At 39.9% G+C, this 21,768-nt stretch overlaps 1 protein-coding gene across 2 annotated transcripts; it reads right to left on the reverse strand.

Moving 5' to 3' along the window:
- Positions 1–1,605: 1,605 nt before the first annotated feature.
- PCNP (PEST proteolytic signal containing nuclear protein) lies at positions 1,606–21,768 on the reverse strand. 2 transcript variants are annotated; one of them, XM_032150285.2, is made up of 5 exons: positions 21,583–21,768; positions 16,440–16,654; positions 10,543–10,617; positions 5,780–5,835; positions 1,606–3,451 (listed from the first exon to the last, which is right to left on the reverse strand). In XM_032150285.2, the coding sequence occupies exons 1-5, from the start codon at positions 21,707–21,709 to the stop codon at positions 3,325–3,327; spliced, it is 600 nt and encodes a 199-aa protein (XP_032006176.1). In that variant the 5' UTR covers positions 21,710–21,768; the 3' UTR covers positions 1,606–3,324. The 2 variants fall into 2 exon arrangements, with proteins under 2 accessions (XP_032006176.1, XP_058293555.1); XM_058437572.1 differs by lacking the exon at positions 21,583–21,768 and adding an exon at positions 16,678–16,802 and having other exon boundaries at positions 16,440–16,602.

A 21,768-nucleotide genomic window follows, 5' to 3' on the forward strand; every position in this document is an offset into this window, starting at 1 on the left:
GACTACTTGGGCCCAGGAGTTTGAAACCAGCCTGGGCAACATGGCGACAGCCTATCTCTACAAAAAACAAAAAATCAGCCAGGTGTGGTGGCATGTGCCTCTAATCCCAGCTGCTCAGGAGGCTGAGGCTAGAGGATCGCTTGAGCTGGGAGATGGAGGTTGCACTGAGCCAAGATTGCACTCTGCCCTCCAGCCTGGGTGACACAGCTACTCACTCTGTCTCAAAAAAAAAAAAAAAAGAAAAGAAGAAAGAAAAAAACGTATTTCTAAAAGGGAAATATCTGACAAGTTCTTGTCAAGTAGAGGAAACTAAAGGGAAAAGCTGCACTAATCACATGGGAGCAAAATGGTCAGCAAAGTCAAAGTGATAAAAAACGAAAGAAAACAACTATGTGGTCTTAAAATTCATGATAACCAAAGAAATGAAGTTTGGGCAACTACAATGTGTTGACAACGCATAGCATGCAAACAAAGAAGGCAAATTGAGTCAAAAATACCAATAAATTATCAAGTGGAGATATTTAAGCTGTGAGGGGGGAGGCAGAAGTGTAGGGTAGAAACAAAATTCAGGCCAGTTGAGGTGGCTCACGCCTATAATCCCAGCACTTTGGGAGGCGAGGCTGAGGCAGGCGGATCACAAGGTCAGGAGATCGAGACGATCTTGGCTAACATGGTGAAACTCTACTAAAAATACAAAAAAATTAGCCAGGCATGGTGGCGAGCACCTGTAGTCCCAGCTACTTGGGAGGCTGAGGCAGGAGCATGGCGTGAACCCAAGGGGTAGAGCTTACAGTAAGCCGAGATCGCACCACTGCACTCCAGCCTGGGCGACAGAGCGAGACTCTATCTCAAAACAAAACAAAAAAAAAAAAAAAGAAAGAAACTTCAAATATTTGAAGAAAGCCATTAAGTAGAAGTGAGATTACGTTTTTTTTCTTTATGGTCTAAGTCCATACGTATGGTTAATGGACAGAAGACACTAGTAAAAGAATGCCTTCTAGGCCGGGCGTGGTGGCTCATGCCTGTAATCCCAGGACTTTGGGCTAAGGCAGGTGGATCACCTGAGGTCAGGAGTTCGAGACTAGCCTGAACATATGGTGAAACACTGTCTCTACTAAAAATACAAAATTTAGCTGGGCGTGGTGGCATGCGCCTGTAGTCCCAGCTACTTGGGAGGCTGAGACATGAGAATTGCTTGAACCCGGGAGGCAGAGGTTGCAGTGAGCCGAGATCGTACCACTGCACTCCAGTCTAGGCAACAGAGTGAGACTGTCTCAAAAAAAAAAAAAAAAAAAAAAGAATACTTTCTAATAGTTAGTCATTGTCATGTCTCAAAAAAAAAAAAAGAATACTTTCTAATATTTAGTCATTGTCAAAGAAAAGCTTTGGCAAGATTTTCTAAAGCACTGGACAATCATTTGACACTGGAGGAGGATTAAGTCTTTTTGAGTCTGAGATTCTGTAATGCTACAGAACTAGGTGCTGAGCTAGGTAGACACTAGTAATTCAGAACTTTAAATCCCCGATTACTTTGGTCAACAATATGAACAAGAGCAACACTTGACATTTGTCTCAACTTTAAAAACAAAAACCAGTAAGCAACAATTAAATGGAACAGAAAATAAAAACACTATTGAGTTTGACAAATTTATTGGTACTTTAGTAAAGACATTCATCTCAGTCATTTCTCTCTCCCAGCTTGACCTTAGGTTAATATTTCATTTGGGTCAAGAAAATAATATGTAGGAGAGGTATGTTATTTTAACAAACAGGAAAATGGACAAAAAATGGATAGTTTGCCTGCATTAAAGTAAGTTAAATTCATGTATCTTGATATAATTAAATCATGTAAGAACTAAGAGTTCTATATACATTTCCATTGTTTTACTTGGGCTTATTCTAAACTTAAATGCTAGTGAACAAAGTGTTAGGAATATACACAGGCTGCTTCTCTGGAGTTATTACCAACTAAAAGACCTCAGCAAGCAGTTACCACCAACAGAACAGTCTGAAGCTGCCTCCAAATATAATATTGTAGGAGTTTTCAAGGAAATTTTTATACTGTATGCTTTTGTCTGTGACTATGCTTTTAAAGATGTGTTTAACTGTCACATTTAAAAAGAAGTTCATATACAATACAAAAATACAAAACAAACACCCTACAATACACAAATCTAACAAAGTATATGAGGTGAGATTTCAAAAAATGTTTGAAGATGCATTTTCTTTCCTTCAATTTCAGTATCTAAAATGTGCTTTTTCAGAGGCCATTGGTCAATATGTACACATTTAAAATAAACCATATAATTTTACTAGTAAGAAAGCCGATAGTTAAGCTCAATTCAAATTGGAGTTCACAAGTTAGTAATTTAAATCCTTAGACAAAGTTACAGAAAGTGCATCTTCTTGTTTTCCATCTTCATACAATGTTAATTTTTTTTTTCGGTGTTTATACCTTTTAAAAAATAAAAAGAGCCAAATACTTAAGCAATATGTACATTTAAATTTTTGGTGGTGGTTTGTGTTTTAAAAGAAACAGCTTCCTTATGATTTGCCTCAAGTTCTGGTGGAAATGCTTACAGGAACTAGCTAATAAACAAAAAACAAGAGAAGCACATTCAAAATACTGATTTACTTTGGTAGCAAATGGTTTTTCTTTGAAGACTAATGAAGATAGACAAGATCCATTAAGGTGAAGTGGGCTATTTCAAATATTCAACAGTTTACATAAAAAAAAAAAAAATTCTTTTAAGAGCTAAGCGTCTGTATCCACGGATAGCAATGCAATACCTAGTTTATGATGACTTGAAACAAAACAAATGCCCGTAAGGAAAAAAGCTGTATTTTATCTAAATTTACTTTCAGTCAATAGTTCAGTAACATTTTCCTCCCAATACAATACTCCCTCTCTCTATAAGGCTGTTCCCGGGAGCCAGACAAGTTTAGGTAATAAGGGAGTTAAGAGAGTTAACTGCTTGCAGTTTTAAATAGACAGTAACTTTTTGCTTCCCTCTTAATGTGCTAATAGTTGTGTCTAAAAAAATATGCAATTCTTAAAAAGGTACCATTTCTGATTTATTATCTGTAACCTTTGGAAACTAATCACATGAAACTACAAAATTAGCAAATGTCTTGAAATCTGTATATAAAACATAAATTACCTCTAATTTCAAACTCTCATTTATTAGTGTACCACTCAATTTTTTAAAAAAATGAAAAAGAAAAAAAAAGCGGCTCCAAAGATAGTCTTATACCATTCTTTAAAAAAGGAAACTGTTCCTTTTAACTTTACACCCACCCCACACCCCAATTTCAAAACATCATTTAATTGTCTTGGTCATGGACATTTCCAAGATGAGATTTTATATTTCGCTCCCACAGCTTCTGGTTATCAGAAAACCCATGCTTTCCTTTATTGAAGGAGTTTGGTCCAGCTGATGTTGGTGTATCCCTGTGTTAAAAGAAAGAAAACTTATTTAAAATGTTATATAAAGCCTTTCAGGTTATGATTTTGATTCATGCAATACATGTTTGTTTAGCACCTATTATAAACACAGACTGAACACTGGAAGCCCCCACAGAGCTTTTTAAAAATACATTTCGCAGGCCAGGCACGGTGCTGATACCTGTAATCCCAGCACTTTGGGAGGTCGAGGCAGGCAGATCACCTGAGGTCAGCAGTTTGAGACCAGCCTGGCCAACATAGTGAAGCCCCGTTTCTACTAAAAATACAAAAATTAGCCAGGCATGGTGGCCCGTGCCTGTAGTCCCAGCTACTTGGGAGGCTGAGGCAGGACAACCGCTTGAACCTGGGAGGCAGAGGTTGCAGTGAGCCGAGATCACGCCACTGCACTCCAGCCTGGGCAACAGAGCAAGACTCTGTCACAAAAAACAAACAAACAAACAAACAAAAAAACACTTCATAGACACAGCTGTAGAATTTCAGATCCAGCAGGCCTAAACTGGGGGTGGGGATAAATCTGTAGTTTTAACAAACATTTAAGGTAATTCTGATACATAGCTAAGTGTGGGAACCACTACAGTTTTAAAAACTGCTGCCTCCCAGCCAGAGCAACATGGTGGACCCTGTCTCAACAAAAAATTTAAAAATTAGTCAGGTGTGGTGGTGTGCGCCTGTGGTTCCAGCTGCTCAGGAGGCTGAGGTGGGAGGATTGCCTGAGCCCAGGCCAAGACTGCAGTGAGCTATGATCATACCACTGCACTCCAGCCTGAGTGACAGAGCTACATCCTGTCTTAAAAAAAAAAAAACAAAAACACACCAAAAACAAAACAAAACAAAAAAACAAAAAAATGAAAAAACCTGTTGCCTGTAACCCATTAACAGCATCATGAAGTCAATGTGATAGCTGGCCGCCAGCATTTGTAAAAAATGAAATAGAAGAAAAACAAGAAGATATATTACACACAGAAAGGTTCGGTGTCATTTTATGAACTTCTGCTTCAGTTATTTATGTTTAACTATATTAATACATGTGCTGGGTGTTTAGGCGGGACAACAACGTCATATGTACTTCCTACTTTACACTCAGTATGAAAGGAAGGCATGCAGGCAGCCACTGGGATTGACTCTACTTGAATCACATAATGGAAGTCTGGAGACTTATGCTTGTGTATAGATTTAGCACTTAGCATTATCATACTGGTAGTTAAACAGGAAAAGGAAAAAGATTTACCACTCAGTTCTTTGTGGGTTCATACATTTGGAAGAAATGGGGACATAATATGGGGTTGAGGTGGAATTAAGCTTTCTTACTGATCTCTAAGCTATCCATTAATGAACACAAAGACAGGAAACTGCACATTATGTTAACTTAAAATTAAATGTTATCTCCATGACAACAGCAACAATGGAGAAAATTAAAATACTTTCATTTGTCTTATTTTGGTATTTGGCAAAGTCATTAAAGCAAAAAAGAAATATAGGATAATGTGGTAGAAATGATATCGTAAGTGAAGTGGCTGGGCATGGTGGCTCACACCTATATTCCCAGCACTTTGGGAGGCTGAGGCAGGACTGCTGGAGGCCAGGAGTTTGAGACCAGCCTGGGCAACATAGCAAGATCCTGTCTCCACTTACAAATTTTTTTAAAAAATGAAGTGACTGAAAGCCATTTGTTTTATACCAGGAAAAATTTTGAAATCAGAAACATTTCTCATAGCTATTTCTTATTTGAAAAAACAGGCTGGGCGTGGTGGCTTACACCTGTAATCCCAGCACTTTGGGAGGCTGAGGTGGGGAGATCACTTGCACTCAGGAGTTAGAGACCAGCCTGGGCAACATAGCAAGACCTTGTCTCTACTAAAAATAAAAAAAAAATCAGCCGGGTGTCGTGGCATATCTCTGTGGTCCCAGCTACTTGAGAGGCTGAGGTGGGAGGGTAGCTTGAGTGTGGGAGATTGAGGCTGCAGTGAGCTGTGATCGTGCCATAGCATTCCAGCCTGGGCAACAGAGTAAGACCCTGTCAAGAAGTAAATTATTGTTATGTCTTAAGATACTCATTTTCTTTAACTGGGAGACTAAATAAAATCACTGATAGTTCACAGAATAATTACAGTTATCTTTCTTCATGAGGATTGATCCATGTCTTATTCATCTTCAAAATCCTAATTAATCATCTAGTACACAGAAAATGCTTTTAAAAATTGTTCTGCCCAAATGCACAAGAAAAGCCTGAACTCTAAGAAATCATGTGCAAGTAATTTTTGTTCTTAATTCACCTTTGTAACTTTCTATAATATTTATGAAAAATTATAATACCTTCCAATATTCTTCATCCTCATCTTTGCTTCTGGAGGCATTTCCTCTGGTTCACTCTAAAGAAAAAAGTAAGTAAACCAAGATAACTGCATACAGACTTATTCAATTCCTGCTTACTAATACGCTAAATTTTATATCTAAGTCTTTTAGCATTTTCACTACTGTAAATTTTGGTAAAAGGAAAAAATTAGTGAGCTATTTACCTTAACTACATTTAAAAAATAAATGCCTGTCTTCTAGGGTGCTGATTTTGCATAAAGAAAAAAAATTGCTGAAAAAACAAACATTCTAGAAATAAAACCATTTAGCTACTAAATGCTACACATTGTGTTAAATGTTTGTGTATGTCCTATCTCTTAAAAATCCTAACATAATCGCATGAGGGAGGTATGATTATCATCATTCATATTTTGCAGGTGAGGTAACAAAGTTAACTTGCTCAAGGAAACAAAGCAAATGAATAGCAAAAGAGTTTGACACCACAGCAAAGGTTCTTAACCACTTTAAGGTACTGCTCCTCAAAAATATCTACTACAATAAAGACATCTTGAAAGCTCATTCCTGGCTGGGTGCAGTGGCTCACACCTGTAATCCCAGCACTCTGGAAGGCCAAGGTGAGTGGATCACCTGACGTCAGGAGTTCAAGACCAGCCTGGCCAACATGGTGAAACCCTGTCTCTACAAAAAATTCAAAGAATTGGCCAGGCGTGGTGGTGCGTGCCTGTAATCCCAGCTACTCAGGAGGCTGAGGCAGGAGAATTGCTTGAATTCGGAAGGCAAAGGTTGCAGTGAGCTGAGGTCGTGCCACTGCACTCCAGCCTGGGTGACATGAGTGAAACTCTGTCTCAAAGAAAAAAAAAAAGAGCTCATTCCTTTTTCTATACTTATAGTTGTTGAAAATTGTGGGGAAAGTTCCTTTCAAATGTAAGTTTTTATGTATAAATGCTGCTGCTTAGCTAAATACTACTGCTTAGCTAAATACTACTTTTTAAAAGAGTGTTGATCCAGCTTGAAGGGACTTCTACTGGTTAAATCTGTGACAATTTGAGCTTTATAACCTATTGAATAAAGTAAGATTCCATGAGTATACACTTGAATAAATACAATTTAAGTGTGATAATAAGAAGCTCTTCCTTACAGTAAGAGACAGTTAATAGATGCAGAAAGGATGACAGAATCAGAAAAATCATCATTTGGCAAACCTTATCATAATAATTCTGGTGAGAATTATCAACGGATGTTAACACTAGTGAGTGAACGTCCTCAATCATATTATTTTCACATATTTTCAAAGCCTATCCCCACAAAATAAATTTTAATTACAAAAGGTAGAATAGTAATTTGACAGTGAAGAAATCTGGCAGGCACCACTTTAACCAAATGATCAAAGTTAACACTGTTTTAGTGATGGGGCATATTGACAGCATGTGCTCCCTGATATGATGCACTGACAACTTGGCATCACTTTTGTGGTATTTGTGCCAAAAGAAAGAAACGTGAAACTAATCATTAGGAAACATCAGACAAATCCAAATTGAGCGAGTTTATACAAAATAACTGGCCTGTACTCTTCAAAAATGTTAATACCATGAAATATATACAAAGACTCAGGAATCTGTCCAAATTAGAGGAGACTATACATATGTAACAACTGGAAAAATATTTTAAAATTCAAAATTAACTAATTAAGTGGCTATCCTCTTTGTTCAGTATATTTCAAACTCAAATATATATCCAAGGTTACTTATGATTTCCAAAAAAAAAAAAAGATTTCGGACACATGTGTTTTTTAAATCTATGAGACAGTTTATCCTTTATTACTGTTATATTATAGCAGAAAGAATGTTGTCTAAATGCATCCGAAATTTATTTAAAAGCAGGGAAAACAGCAGGGTATGATGCAAAGAACAAGTAACAGGAAGACCTAAAAGACAACACGTGTGTGCACTGGCATGTGCTCATGCATACTTGATTTCTCCATTTTCATTTTTTTTGGAGATGGAGTCTTGCTCTGTTGCCCAGGTTGGACTGCGGTGGCGCGATCTCGGCTCACTGCAACCTCCACCCTCCGGATTCAACCAATTCTCCTGCCTCAGCCTCCTGAGTAGCCTGGATTACAGGCTTATGCCACCATGCCCAGCTAACTTTTTGTATTTTTAGTAGAGACGGGGTTTCACCATGTTAGCCAGATGGTCTTGATCTCCTGACCACGTGATCCACCCGCCTAGGCCTCCCAAGTACTGAGATTACAGGCGTGAGCCACCGTGCCCAGTCAATTTCTCCATTTTCAAAATATGAATAAATATATCACACAACTCACAAATTAAGGGTAAAATAATGTGAAAAGATATCCAAATTGTTAGCATTCAAAGTAAGCCACTGTTGTAATGTAGGTGCTTACAATTTCCAACCTCTGCACTTTTGCACGTATTCCCTGCATCCTGTATCGTTCTTCCCTCCTACAGTCTGTACATATCTGAATGGGTTGAATCAAATGGTATCTGATTTCTTAAGAATGTTAGAGATGCCAAGAAACTTTAAATATTATTTAAGTTAGTGTTTCTCAAACTTAATTCAGGTCTTCCAACTGCCAGTCCAGTGGTCTTTTACATGCTGCTGCATCTAGTATCTGGCCTTTACTCCTTTTCTCAATTTCCACAGTATCATTTATTCAGATACTTTCGATTTTTATCTTGTACTGTCTTACATTTAAGTCTGCCCTACTAGGCTGGGTTCCTAGGTGAACGTTTCTGATTTACCTTTATAACATCACAGTGGCTAACATACAGAAAGCACTCAAATGGATAGAATGAGTGAAAGTCCAAGAGAGAACACACTGATGACTACAATAATTTTCTGCTTATTGATTTGGGCTCCAATGATTCCATATTTATCCTTGCTCAAAATTCCTCTACAAAACTCTCCAGTTCAGTCAAATGCAGCTACTCAGTATTTACTGCTTGTGACTTGAAAATTGATAGCTTGGCTTACAAAAGTATTTTTTTTTTTTTTTGAGACAGAGTTTTGCTCTTGTTGCCCAGGCTGGAGTGCAATGGCGTGATCTCGGCTCACTGCAACCTCTGCCTCCCAGGTTCAAGCAATTCTCCTCCCTCAGCCTCCCGAGTAGCTGGGATTACATGCATGCACAACCACACCCGGCTAATTTTGTGTTTTTAGTAGAGACGGGGTTTCTCAATGTTGAGGCTGGTCTCGAACTCCTGACTTCAGGTGATCCGCCCGCCTTGGCCTCCCAATGTGTTGGGATTACAGGTGTGAGCCACCGCGCCCAGCCACAAAATTATTTCTTGATTCACTAAAACCCTGCCTAATGTTTTAGTATCTACTTCATATATATTCTTCCCAAATCGCTCCAGCCCTCTGAACATATTAAGTCTTATCCACATAAGAACATATGGCCGTGTGGTGGCTCACACCTGTAATCCCAGCATTATGGGAGGCCAAGGCAGAGGTTCACTTGAGCCCAGGAGTTTGAGACCAGCCTGGGCAACATGGTGAAACCCTGTCTCTACAAAAAATACAAAAATTAGCTGACCATGGGGGGGCATGCCTGTGGTCCAGCTACTTGAGGGGCTGAGGTGGGAGGATCACTTGAGCCTGGGAAGTCAAGGCTACAGTGAGCTGTGATTATGCTACTGCACTCCGGCCTAGGCAACAAAGCAAGACACACACACTCTCTCTCTGAAGCAAGAAACTCACTCACACACACACACAGACACACACACGAATATACGCCCACATATGCTTTTGGGAACAACTACTGATGTATCCTGAAACACTTATTTGCTACACAATGACGTCACGTCATGAGTAGGGGTTAGGTTTTAATGTCAGAGTCTAGTACAAAAACATCAGTCAGAATTATACTTGAAACTTCCATAGGTCATTCATAACATGGGAAGACAGAGACATTGTGAGGGGCATGAGGAAATTGGGACTAAGAGACTGTCAGATAAGCATCTCATGCTCATTCTGGACCACATGCTTTTTGAGTAGAACTTCTGGCAGAATCACCAGCACTATTTAATTGTTATCCCTCCTAGGGATATGGGAAATGGGCACAATAGTTGACTTTTTTTTTTTTTTTTGAGACAGAGTCTCGCTCTGTTGCCCAGGCTGAAGTGCAGTGGCATGATCTTGGCTCGCTGCAACCTCCGTCTCCTGGGTTCAAGCAATTCTCCTGCCTCAGCCTCCTGAGTAGCTGGGATTATAAGCGTGTGCCACCACGCCTGGCTAATTTTTGTATTTTTAGTAGAGATGGGGTTTCACCATATTGGCCAGGCTAGTCTTGAACCCCTGACCTCAAGTGATCCACTTGCCTCAGCCTCCCAAAGTGCTAGGATTACAGGCATGAGACACCACGCCTAGCCAATGGTTGGCTTTTTAAAATTGAATGCATGCATAATGTATCATTACTGAAGACCCCAACTATAAAAATTATTAAGGCAACAGTATTGGATTTTTCTTTTTTTGGATCCTACATACTTCCTAGCACAAACTACTCATAATAAGCATTTGCTGATTTCATCCTTAAGCTTCTTGCTCCCAAAGTCAACAATACTCTAAAATAATCCTACAACCAAATAAAATGCAAAAATAGAGTATCCAGTTTTTATGGATGTCACACACAGACACAAAAACTATTATAAAGAAAATTCACTAATACTATTATAACCTATAATTTGCCACTAATACCTTCCTTAAATAACTGGTTAAAGTAAAAAAACAAAACGATATCAACTTACATCTTCATCTTCATTAAAAGCTGCTGCTACTGAAAGAGTTTTTGGAGCAAGAGTTGGAACGGTTTCTTTAGGCTTCTGAAGAAGAAACATATTAAAAAGAATATCATGTAAATAACATTTATACAAGCTTGTTTAATGATATGAATAATTTATCTTGAAAGATTTAACTGTATTTCCATAGAAATTTGTATAGTAACGAACCCAATACTTTAGACAAATCCATTCTCTCTTTTCAAAAATGTGGATTATCAGTGGGTATGTTTTACTTACTAACTAGTGGTGTCCATTTGTTGCCCTCCTATAAAAGATTTTCTAATTAAGATCTACAATATCACTTGCCTAAGGGGTACGGTACAGGCAAGAGAAAATGATTAGTAATACCTTCCCATAGTAATGTTAAATACAATGTGCCTTGAAAGCATAAAAGGGGCTTTCTGCTCCTAGGCCTATAAACATAATTAATCCAAACCATCTCTTCTCACTATGTTTTTTGTTTTTCTTTTTGAGAATGGAGTCTTGCTCTGTCGCCCAGTCTGGAGTGCAATGGCATAATCTTGGCTCATTGCAGCCTATGCCTCCTGGGTTCAAATGATTCTCATTCCTCAGCCTCCTGAATAGCTGGGATTACAGGTGTGTGCCACTATGCCCAGCGAATTTATTTTGTATATTTAGTAGAGATGAGGTTTCACCATGTTGGCCAGGCTGGTCTTGAACTTCTGACCTCAAGTGACCTACCCGCTTCAGCCTCCTAAGGTGCTCTCTACTAAAAATACAAAAAACCAGCCAGGTGTGGTGGTGAGTGCCTGTAATCCTAGTTACTTGGGAGGCTGAGGCAGGAGAATCGCTTGAACCCAGAAGGCAGAGGTTGCAGTGAGGTGAGATCACGCCACTGCATTCCAGCCTGGGTGACAGTGAAACTCTGTCTCAAAAAAAAAAAAAAAAAAATAAATAAATAAAAACACCCTTTCCTTGGCTTCTGTAAATGCTTTTTATTGGTTATTCTCCTAATTCTCCGACATTTTGTTCTGTCCCTTTCCTGCTGCTCCCCATTTAGAAGATAAAGATACCCGGGCAGGCACAGTGGCTCACATCTGCAATCTCAACACTTTGGGAAGCTGACTCAGGAGGGGTGCTTGAGACCAGGAGTTCCAGGCCAGCCTGGTCAACACAGCAGGTCCCCCATCTCTAAAAAAAATTTTTTTTTAATTAGCAGACAACCAGAATTTTGTTGTCAATGACTTTTCCTTCTCTGGTTGATTTCATTCATTCCTAGTTTTAACTACCAAATCCTATGTCTACCCCTAAATGGGCTATCATCTGCCTACTGGGCAGCTCCACTTAGGAGCTCCCCTAGGTACTTTAGTTAGTGTTCATAAGTACTCAAACCAGAAAATCTTTTCTTCAACTTGTAAGGTCCTGTTGATTAGAGACCTATTAAGTAAACTTAATTCTCCCTCTGCCTTTTCAATCATGCTATCACATTACCAACTTAAGGTCCTTAGCATTCATTACCTGCCTGGACTACTGTCAGAAATACATCTCCTAGCTGGGCACGGGCTCATGCTTGTAATCCCAGCACTTTGGGAGGCTGAGGCAAGTGGATCACTTGAGGTCAGGAGTTCGAGACCAGCCTGGCCAACATGGTGAAACCCTCTCTCTACTAAAAATACAAAAAAAAAAAAAAAAAAAAATTAGCTGGATATGGTGGTGACGCATGCCTGTTATCTCAGCTACTCAGGAGGCTGAGGCAGAAGAATTGGTTGAACCCGGAAGGCAGGGGTTGCAGTGAGCCAAGATCACACCTTTGCACTCCAGCCTGGGTGACAGAGTTGAGTCTCCATCTCAAAAAACAAAAAATAAAAAAAACCATCTCCTGACCTTTCTTTCTTTTTTGAGACAAGGTCTTACTCTGTCACCTAGGATGGAGTGCAGTGGTGCAAATCTTGTCTCACCGCAGCCTCGACCTCCCTGGCTCAAGTGATCCTCCCACCTCAGCCTCTCAAGTAGGTGGGACTATAGGCACACCCTGCCATGCCTGGCTCATTTCTTATTTTTGAGACAGTCTTGCTCTGTCACCGAGGCTGGAGTGCAATGTCATGATCTCAGCTCACTACAACCTCCAACTCCTGGGTTCAAGTGATTCTCCTGCCTCAGCCTCCCAAATAACTGAGATTACAGGTGTGTGCCACCATGCCTGGCTAATTTTTTGTATTTTTCAGTAGAGATGGAGTTTTGCTATGTTGGCCAGGCTGGTCTCGAACTCCTGGCTTCAAGAGATCCACCGACTTGGCCTCCCAAACTGCTGGATTTAGAGGCCTGAGCCACTGCGCCCAGCCTTGTTTATTTTTTGTAGAGAAGAGGTCTCACTGTGTTGCCCAGGCTGGTCTCAAACTACTGAGCTCAAGCAATCCTGCCTCAGCTTCCCAAAATGCTGAAATTATAGGCGTGAGCCACTGCACCTGGCCTCACCACTTTCTGCATCCTCTTCCCACCAACCATCTATATGGTACCACTGTGATGCTTCTAAGATGCAAATCTGTTTAAGTCTTGAGACTCATTATGGAATACAAGCCCTTAAATTCGGTCTCATGGTCTTAATTTTGGGGGCTGTTTATCCCTACATTTCCCCACCAAACCCTGTCCAAATACTAATGATTTTCTCAATGTACTATATGGCTTCACATCTTAACTGCCTTTGCGTGAAATGCCCTTTTGCTCCTGCCTACATTTAAGTCCAACTCAAAGATCACTTCATCAGTAAAATCTTCTCTGATCTACTGAAACAAAATTAACCATCCCTTCTTTTATACCACACACATTTTTTCTATAAATAGTGTTTTCTTTTGAAGGAATAAAACATGGTTCAGTTAGAGATTATGCATAGTAACTCTAGAAACACCCTTAATTTTTTAAAGATGTCATGTTTTTAATGTTCTGGACACAAATAAGCATTTGTTGGCTGATTAACTATCTTCATATAATCAATCCAACAATTTCAATTTTTTTTTAATATCCTACACCTCATCCCCGCAATAAAACTGTGTTTACACTGTAGCTTATCTTATTTTTGAGACGGAGTCTCACTCTGTTGCCAGGCTGGAGTGCAGTGGCACAATCTTGGCTCACTGCACCTCTGCATCCCGGTTCAAGCAATTCTCCTGCCTCAGCCTCCCGAGTAGCTGGGACTACAGGCGCATGCCACCACACCCAGCTAATTTGTGTATTTTTAGTAGAGATGGGGTTTCACCATGTTGGCCAGGATGGTCTCGATCTCTTGACCTTGTGATCCACCCACTGTGGCCTCCCAAAGTGCTGGGATTACAGGCGTGAGCCACCACGCCCAGTCTTGCAGTTTATTTTATAAAAACAGATTTGTTTTCCAAAACTAAAAAGTTTTACTAAGTAGTTTTTTCAAAATATAACCCTCCCACCCCAAATTATCAGAAATTACGAATCATGTCAATTATTTAGAAAGAGTAGGCCGGGTGCGGTGGCTGACACCTGTAATCCCAGCACTTTGGGAGGCTGAGGCAGGCAGATCACCTGAGGTTGAGAGTTCGAGACCAGCCTGACCAACATGGAAAAGCCCCGTCTCTACTGAAAATACAAAATTAGCCAGGCTTAGTGGTGCATGCCTGTAATCCCAGCTACTCGGGAGGCTGAGGCAGGAGAATCACTTGAACCCTGGAGTCAGAGGTTGCCATGAGCCAAGATCACACCATTGCACTGCAGCCTGGGCAACAGGAGTGAAACTCCATCTCAAAAAAATAAAAAAAAGAAAGAGAGGCCGAGCTCAGTGGCTAATGCCCATAATTCCAGCACTCTGGGAGGCCGAGGTGGGCGGATCACCTGAGGTCAGTAGTTTGAGACCAGCCTGGCCAACATGGTGAAATCCCAGCTCTACTAAAAATACAAAAATTAGCCAGACGTGGTGGCGTGCACCTGTGGTCCCAGCTACTCAGGAGGCTGAGGCAGGAGAATCACCTGAACCCAGGAGGCAGAGGTTGCAGTGAGCCGAGATTGTGCCACTGCACTCCAGCCTGGATGACAGAGTGAGAGACTCCATCTCCAAAAATAAATAAATAAATAAATACATAAATACAAATAAATTGAAAAAAAAGAGTAGAGATTTAGATTTAGGGCCGGGCGCGGTGGCTCAAGTCTGTAATCCCAGCACTGTGGGAGGCCAAGGCGGGCGGATCACGAGGTCAGGAGATCGAGACCATCCTGGCTAACACGGTGAAACCCCGTCTCTACTAAAAATACAAAAAATTCACTCCAGCCTGGGTGAAAGAGCGAGACTCCGTCTCAAAAAAAAAAAACACACAAACAAACAAACAAAAAACAAAAAATTAGCCGGGCGTGTTGGTGGGCGCCTGTAGTCCCAGCTACTCGGGAGGCTGAGGCAGGAGAATGGCGTGAACCCAGGAGGTGGAGGTTGCGGTGAGCCGAGATCGTGCCACTGCACTCCAGCCTGGGGGACAGAGAAAGACTCCGTCTCAAAAAAAAAAAGAGATTTAGATTTAGGAACTATGTTCATGCACAGTAAAATCTATTCTCAAGGGGACCATCTATAGTAGAAGTACACCTGAGAATATATATTTAATATACTGCCTATCAAAAAACATTAAATATTTATGCAGTTAGGTCTATACAAGTTTTATAACTACATATTAAAAACAATCAGCTGAAATACAGAAATAGAGTAATGAAGTACTGATGTTATAAGCTCAATGTTTTTTGTTCAGACTGAATTTTTTAAAAAATAGAAATAGAAAAAGGGCAAACAGAGCAGAGTGAGGGTGGGGATTCTAAGTAATAATAGCTTTTTAAAATGAGAATAGCCCAAATATACTGACTGCTCCAGACCATATTTTTAAGATCTTTGAATAAACATCTAATGTAGAATAAAGCTATGCACATCTGACAAATGAGCATTAACTTTCACAGCACAAATAAAAATAACCAACTCAAAGGGAATTTTAGGATTTTTCTCCTCACACAAGAATGTAACCATTTTCCAAAGCCAATAGCAATACACTATTTAAGTAACTTCCTTTTTCCTTAAATAAGAAATCTATTTGGTTGAAGGTTATGAAGTTTTCATATTATAGGTCAGAAACAAATATCTACAACTTCATATGCTTCAAATTAATATTTCAAACACTTCAGAGGTTCCATGGTTAATAAGTATTAATCTAAGGCTGACATCTTAAAACAAAGGATCAAATATTGACCTGTAAAAGACTACCAACATAAGATATACAGTATTCAATGCCCATTTGTCGTTCCAAAGTAAGATAATTAGGTAGATCTTATCAAGCAATACCTTACTAATATTAACCTTTTAAGATACAAATAACTGATTTCTCAATATTATTTTTAATACTACAGGCACTGAAAGATAAAAAAATAAACTTTGGAAAATCTTTCTGACAATATTTTTCAGAGGATTTGCTCAACTTAGAAAAAAGATTTTTTTTTTTTAATTATATTTTTATTTTTTGTAGAGAGAGATCTTGCCATGTTGCCCAGACCGAAATTCCTGGGCTCAACTGGTCCTCCCACTTTGGCCTCCCAAAGTTTTCAGATTACAGGTGTGAGCCACTGTGCCCAGCCAACTTAGAAAAATTCTAAGTTTATCATTTTATAAATCATATTCCCTATAATAGTTGTTCCTAATATTGCAAATCTTTGTTTCTTAACAGCTTTATTGAGATAAATTCATTCAGACCCTTCTTAAACAGGGTGCTAATCATCTAAGTTCATAGGTCAAAGATTACTTCTCAAACAATGTACCTTTTCACCCTTAATTTACCATAACCTAGTAAATGCCACATTTCCAAAGCAAATCCTTAAGACCCATTACAAACATTATATATGAAATAACAACTCACACTTGATCCAAGTTTGATGGATATGGCTGATGCTTTCTTTGTCGTCTGACTACCTATGGCAAATCCAAACTTGGAGATCTTTGTAGGCTTTGTTGGGAGGTCGGCAGCTTCTTCTTCAGCTGATCGCTTCTCAGCGCTGCGACTGGAACTTTCCCCTCCATTACTGGAAGAAACAGTCTTAGTTTTCACAGGTTTTTCTGCTTCTTCTTCAGGTCCTGGTGAAGTCGAAACAACTTACCAAGATGAGCTATTTTTACTGAGCAGATTGATGGGAGCAGCAACCTCAAAAAGCATCGTTATATGGAAGATACCTCTGCAGCTGTCACCTACTGACCCAACAGTCTCTTCCACTGTTTGTTAGAGTATACAGCAGGAACTGAGATTGTGTGGCAGTAGAAGAGGCTCCCATGAATTAACTAGCACAAAATACAGAGCAATTTAAAATTATAAACACAGAGTTCACAAAATGTCAACACCCTGCAACTAAACACTACAATTTGTACAATAATCTGGTTATTCGTGGAATTTTGCTTTTTAGAAATCAGATCTATCTAACATCTTTTACACTTAGTAGTTTGTGAGCAATTAGTCACATGGTAAAATAATACACTTGGCTAATAAATTTTAATATTCTTCGGTACTGCAGTAATAATCATACAAAGTACCTAGTTATGAACAGGCCCATTATTACCCAAACGACAGTGTTAATACAGCCCAGTTATTTCCTTGAGTGATGTGTTCCTCATGTACATCTCACACAATCTTAGGAGTTGAAAAGGAACTTCAAGGTCATTCCCTCTTGAGAAATTTAATTCTACTCTGACAATTTGGTTATTACCTGTTTTAAGCTATTAAAAGCTATTAAAAAATCATACTTTGGTTTATATGTTAGTTTTTTCATGAAAGATGAGCTAATCATAATTTCAAACAGTAGAAGGCATACATATGTAGGTTTGGAAGGCAAAATGTCTTGCTAATTTTGCTTCTGTTTGTATGAAGTCAATGATGAAATTAGTTCACATTCTGACTTTCTTGGGTCTGTTATATAAGACTAAGAACATATCAGGCGATAAGACAAAAGAAGGCTGGCTGATCATTAAAACTTTTATTTTCTTTCCCCAGTTTGCCCATTCACCATATAGAATGTATTATGCTACACTGGATCAAGAGTTTATTTATGGAGAAAAAGAAGATGCTCCAAGAGATGGCCTTGATAACAGTTAAGAAAGCAGGACACAGAGCTAGAATGGGGAGAAAAAAGTCGAACACAGACTGACAAGTAAAGGACTAAAAGATCAGAGGCTAGAGATATAGATCTATATAGTTTTGGAATAATGGGGTCTCTGGATTAATAAGCTCTTTGAACAAAACATTTGATTCTGTTTAGATGAAAAATAGAAGAAACTCTTTATTTCCTTTGGACAAGGAGTAAAAGTTGTAATGACAGTATAGGGCAGGGAAATTAAGCAGGATTATGCTTTGGGATTTCCCTAAGAGACAAAGATAGCACTGAAATGGTTGCTTGAGGTGCCATTCTCTTATTTATGTGTAAAATCACAAAAGCACCTGAAGGATTAAAGAATCAAGATTGCTATTCGATCGCTGAAAAATGGAACTCAATTTATGAAGCACAGAATATCTTTGAAAAAGAGTATGATGCAAACGGTTTTTTCAGAGTCTGTTTATAACTAAAAGCACTTAACGCTAATTTTATTCTGTATTCTATTTGTAGCTCTAATCAAGTATGACATTTCATAGCGGAGCCCAAACAATAACTACTTTCCTGTGACTGACACACAGTTAAAAACCTCTTTGGCTCTACACAATGGAACAGAGAAACATACAGAAAACCTTCTGGTTTTATATGTAGAAACAATCTATACACTAAAGAATGACTAAATACATGATCAGTTTTTTTAAAAATGAGAAAATCGCTTATCAATTTAGAACATAAAACATGGATAAAATAGCAAATTACTAGATTCTTTACTAAGGAATATTTTAATAAAAGGAATTTTATCTAATTTGTACTCTGAGCAAATAAAACATGTAATTAATATGAAATCAAATTACACATGGTACTAGCATTTTTTTTTTTTTTTCATTGAGTAGCTGGAGAGGGGTGAGCCTTAGAGCACAAAGGTACCGTACTTTGAAAAAAATTACCCAGTAAGTGGGGCACAGTGGCTCACACGTGTAATCCTAGCACTTTGGGAGGCCAAGGCGGGTGGATCACCTGAGGTCAGGAGTTTGAGACCAGCCTGGGCAACACGGCAAAACCCCGTCTCTACTAAAAATACAAATTAAGATGGGAGTGGTGACAAGTGCCTGTAATCCCAGCTACTTGGGAGGCTGAGGCAGGAGAATCACTTGAACCCAGGAGGCAGAGGTTGCAGTGAGCTGAGATCATGCCACTATACTCCAGCCTGGGCGACAGAGCGTGACTTCATCTCAAAAAAAAAAAAAAAAAAGGAAGAAAAAACTACCTAATAAAGTTTAAGTCCATAAGGGTACCCTTCATAACCCATTTGCATTCTGGTTGCTTTCTTTTTTGAAAGAAGGGCAGAGCTATCTCTCTAGTATGCACAGAGGTGTGCAGCCTAAATGAGAAGGTATTCAAGACCCTACTAGTGTCTGACATAAACGTCCATTTCATTGACGCAGTTCTTGGTATAACCAAAAAAGCTTGAGATGGCCATGACTATGTATGACTAGCTCTTCTTTAACATTTTTCTTAACATTATTTCTCCTAACCTTATTTCAAAGAGCTACAAAGATTTAACCAAAGGGAGGAGAAAAAAAACTACCAGTTTTACCCTATTATTTAAAGCAGGTAGTTCAAATAAGTAGCTTCTTTCATAGACATAAATTAACGTTGGCCGGGCGCGGTGGCTCACGCCTGTAATCCCAGCATTTCCGGAGGCCGAGGAGGGCGGATCACGAGGTCAAGAGATTGAGACCATTCTAGCCAACATGGTGAAATCTCGTCTCTACTAAAAATACAAAAATTAGCTGGGCGTGGTGGCACGCGCCTGTAGTCCCAGCTACTTGGGAGGCTGAGGCAGGAGAATCACTTGAACCGGGGAGGCGGAATTTGCAGTGCATCCAGGTCACGCCACTGCATTCCAGCCTGGTGACAGAGCGAGACTCCATCTCAAAAAAAAAAAAAGAAAAGAAACGAAATTATTAATAAAAAAAAAACAAACTTATACTTCCAACTCAGTAGACTGCTCGACAGGAATTAAAATTCAGAATATTCTCTAGTTAAGCCCCTAAGACAAACTTGACAGTGTTTTAAAAAAAGTGACTATCTGCCATAAAATTACCAATTTCGCAATATCCATGGTATGACATATTTTAATTATGATTCCTCTGCACAATTTCATTAAAAATATCTGACATTCAAAAATGGCTTAAATGTAACAGCACTACTTTCTTGTAACGGCAAGGAAACAAATTATGTAGAAGTTAAGGGATATTTACTTACTCTAAGTTACCAAGAAAAAGACCATAATAATTTTTCTGATACCAATTAGCAAAGTAATTTTATACTACTTCTCCCCACATGCTAAGATGGAAACATCAATATTCATACTATAGAATAACCCTCAACTGAAAGAATGGCAGATAAGTTATACAGTGGATTTATAATGACACTCAAGATACATTTTGACAGCACATTAAACACGTCTGCTACCCTCGGTCAAGACAGTTAACGAGATGGCCTTAAAATCAACACATGATTCTTTAGGCTTTTCCTTAAACTACTTCTAAATTTTTTTGCTTTTCCTCAAACTACTTTTAAATTTTTATGTAATTTTCTCCCACAATTTCCAAGACAAATTTTTTGGGAAAAAAAATTCCCTAGTGAGAAAGCAGCAGATGGTTTAAATGTAAATCGTTCTTTCATTAGGTATTTTACTAGTTTTCTTTTTTTAAAAAAGGCAGGGGGTGGGGAGGGAAGAGAGAGATGGAGTTCCAGCTTAACTAACAGAACTGTACGTGTTTTTTAAAAAGGAAATCCTGGGTCCAAAGTAATTAACATTACACTTAATCTTTTCAATAATTTTTGTTCCCAAGGCAATTCACATGAAACATTATGTTAGTAGGTCTACTAGTGGCCTTCATATGCTATTAATCGTTCCTATTTTCTCATATTAAATAATTTCGGGAATGATAACTGAGGTGGTCAGAATAGAGAATAATGTTTAAAATGTTTTTAGAACATTTTAAACAGCTCGCACGTGTTAAGTCACTTGTCTTGTTATGTGCAAAGAGGGAGCTGGAGAGATTACGTTTCTTTTTCTTAACGCACAAGACCCGAATTTAGGGAGTGGAACGGACAGAATAAGGATAGCTGTAACCTGAGTTTAACATCGTAACAAAATACAGGAAGAGTCACGCTAGACTATTTAGTCACCTAAGTATCTGGCAAGCGGTCAGCTGGCAACAGCCTAAGGGAAGATACTTCAAAGAAAGGCAACCAAACCTTAGCCCTAAACCCCGCAGCTTAAACCAGAGGGCAGGCAAAGGCATTCCTCTTCCCCTCCATCACCTCGGCCCATCCTGTCACAGGGTCAATATTAAACTTGGAAGTAAAGGAAAGAGAGCAGGCCGGAGTTGTCCACCTCCTCAGTGAAAAGGGAGCAGCAAGCGTAATTAACTCCTGCGTGTAACTGAGAGGCCGGCACCGTCAGAAACTCAGCCTGCGGCCAGTTCCCGCGGCAACTACTCGGTGGCTCGCAGTGTGTGTATGTTTTGTCTCATGAGCGTCTCCGGTGTGTGTGTTTTGTGTGATGTGCGTCTCCGGTGTGGCGGTAGCGGCTCCTGCACCGCCGCTCCTGGTCCCACCCCGAGTTCAGTCTCCCTTTCTGGCGCCCAACTCCCTTCTCCTCGGAATCAGGGCCTCCGCTGGGGCCAGGAGGTGACGAACAGTGGCCGGCTCTCCCCAGGCAAGGAGGCGATGTAGGCCCGGAGCCCAGCGGGCCGCATCGGGCGTGCCCGAGGCAGGTCTGGGCCCAGCACCTGGCCGGGTGAGGTCCAGATCCGCCCATTCTCGCCCCACCCCACTCCCCCCACCCTGGGAGCTCAAAGAAAGGCCCGGAGCATCCCACGCTGCCCACGACGCTGGGGTTGTGTTCACCTCCGGCGGCTCCAGCTCGCTGCGACTTTTCAGGCTTCTCCTCTCCCGCCTTCCCGTCCGCCATTTTCCCCGCCGCGGCCTCCCCTGCAGCCACGCCAAGGACGTCACGACCCCGCCCAACAACCATTGAGTTTTTGGGGCCAGCCGGCGTGGTGGCAGCCTAGAGCGGTCCCGAGGAATGAAAAG

This window comes from Hylobates moloch, unplaced genomic scaffold (genome assembly GCF_009828535.3).
Source record: "Hylobates moloch isolate HMO894 unplaced genomic scaffold, HMol_V3 SCAFFOLD_4, whole genome shotgun sequence".
NCBI lineage: Eukaryota > Metazoa > Chordata > Mammalia > Primates > Hylobatidae > Hylobates > Hylobates moloch.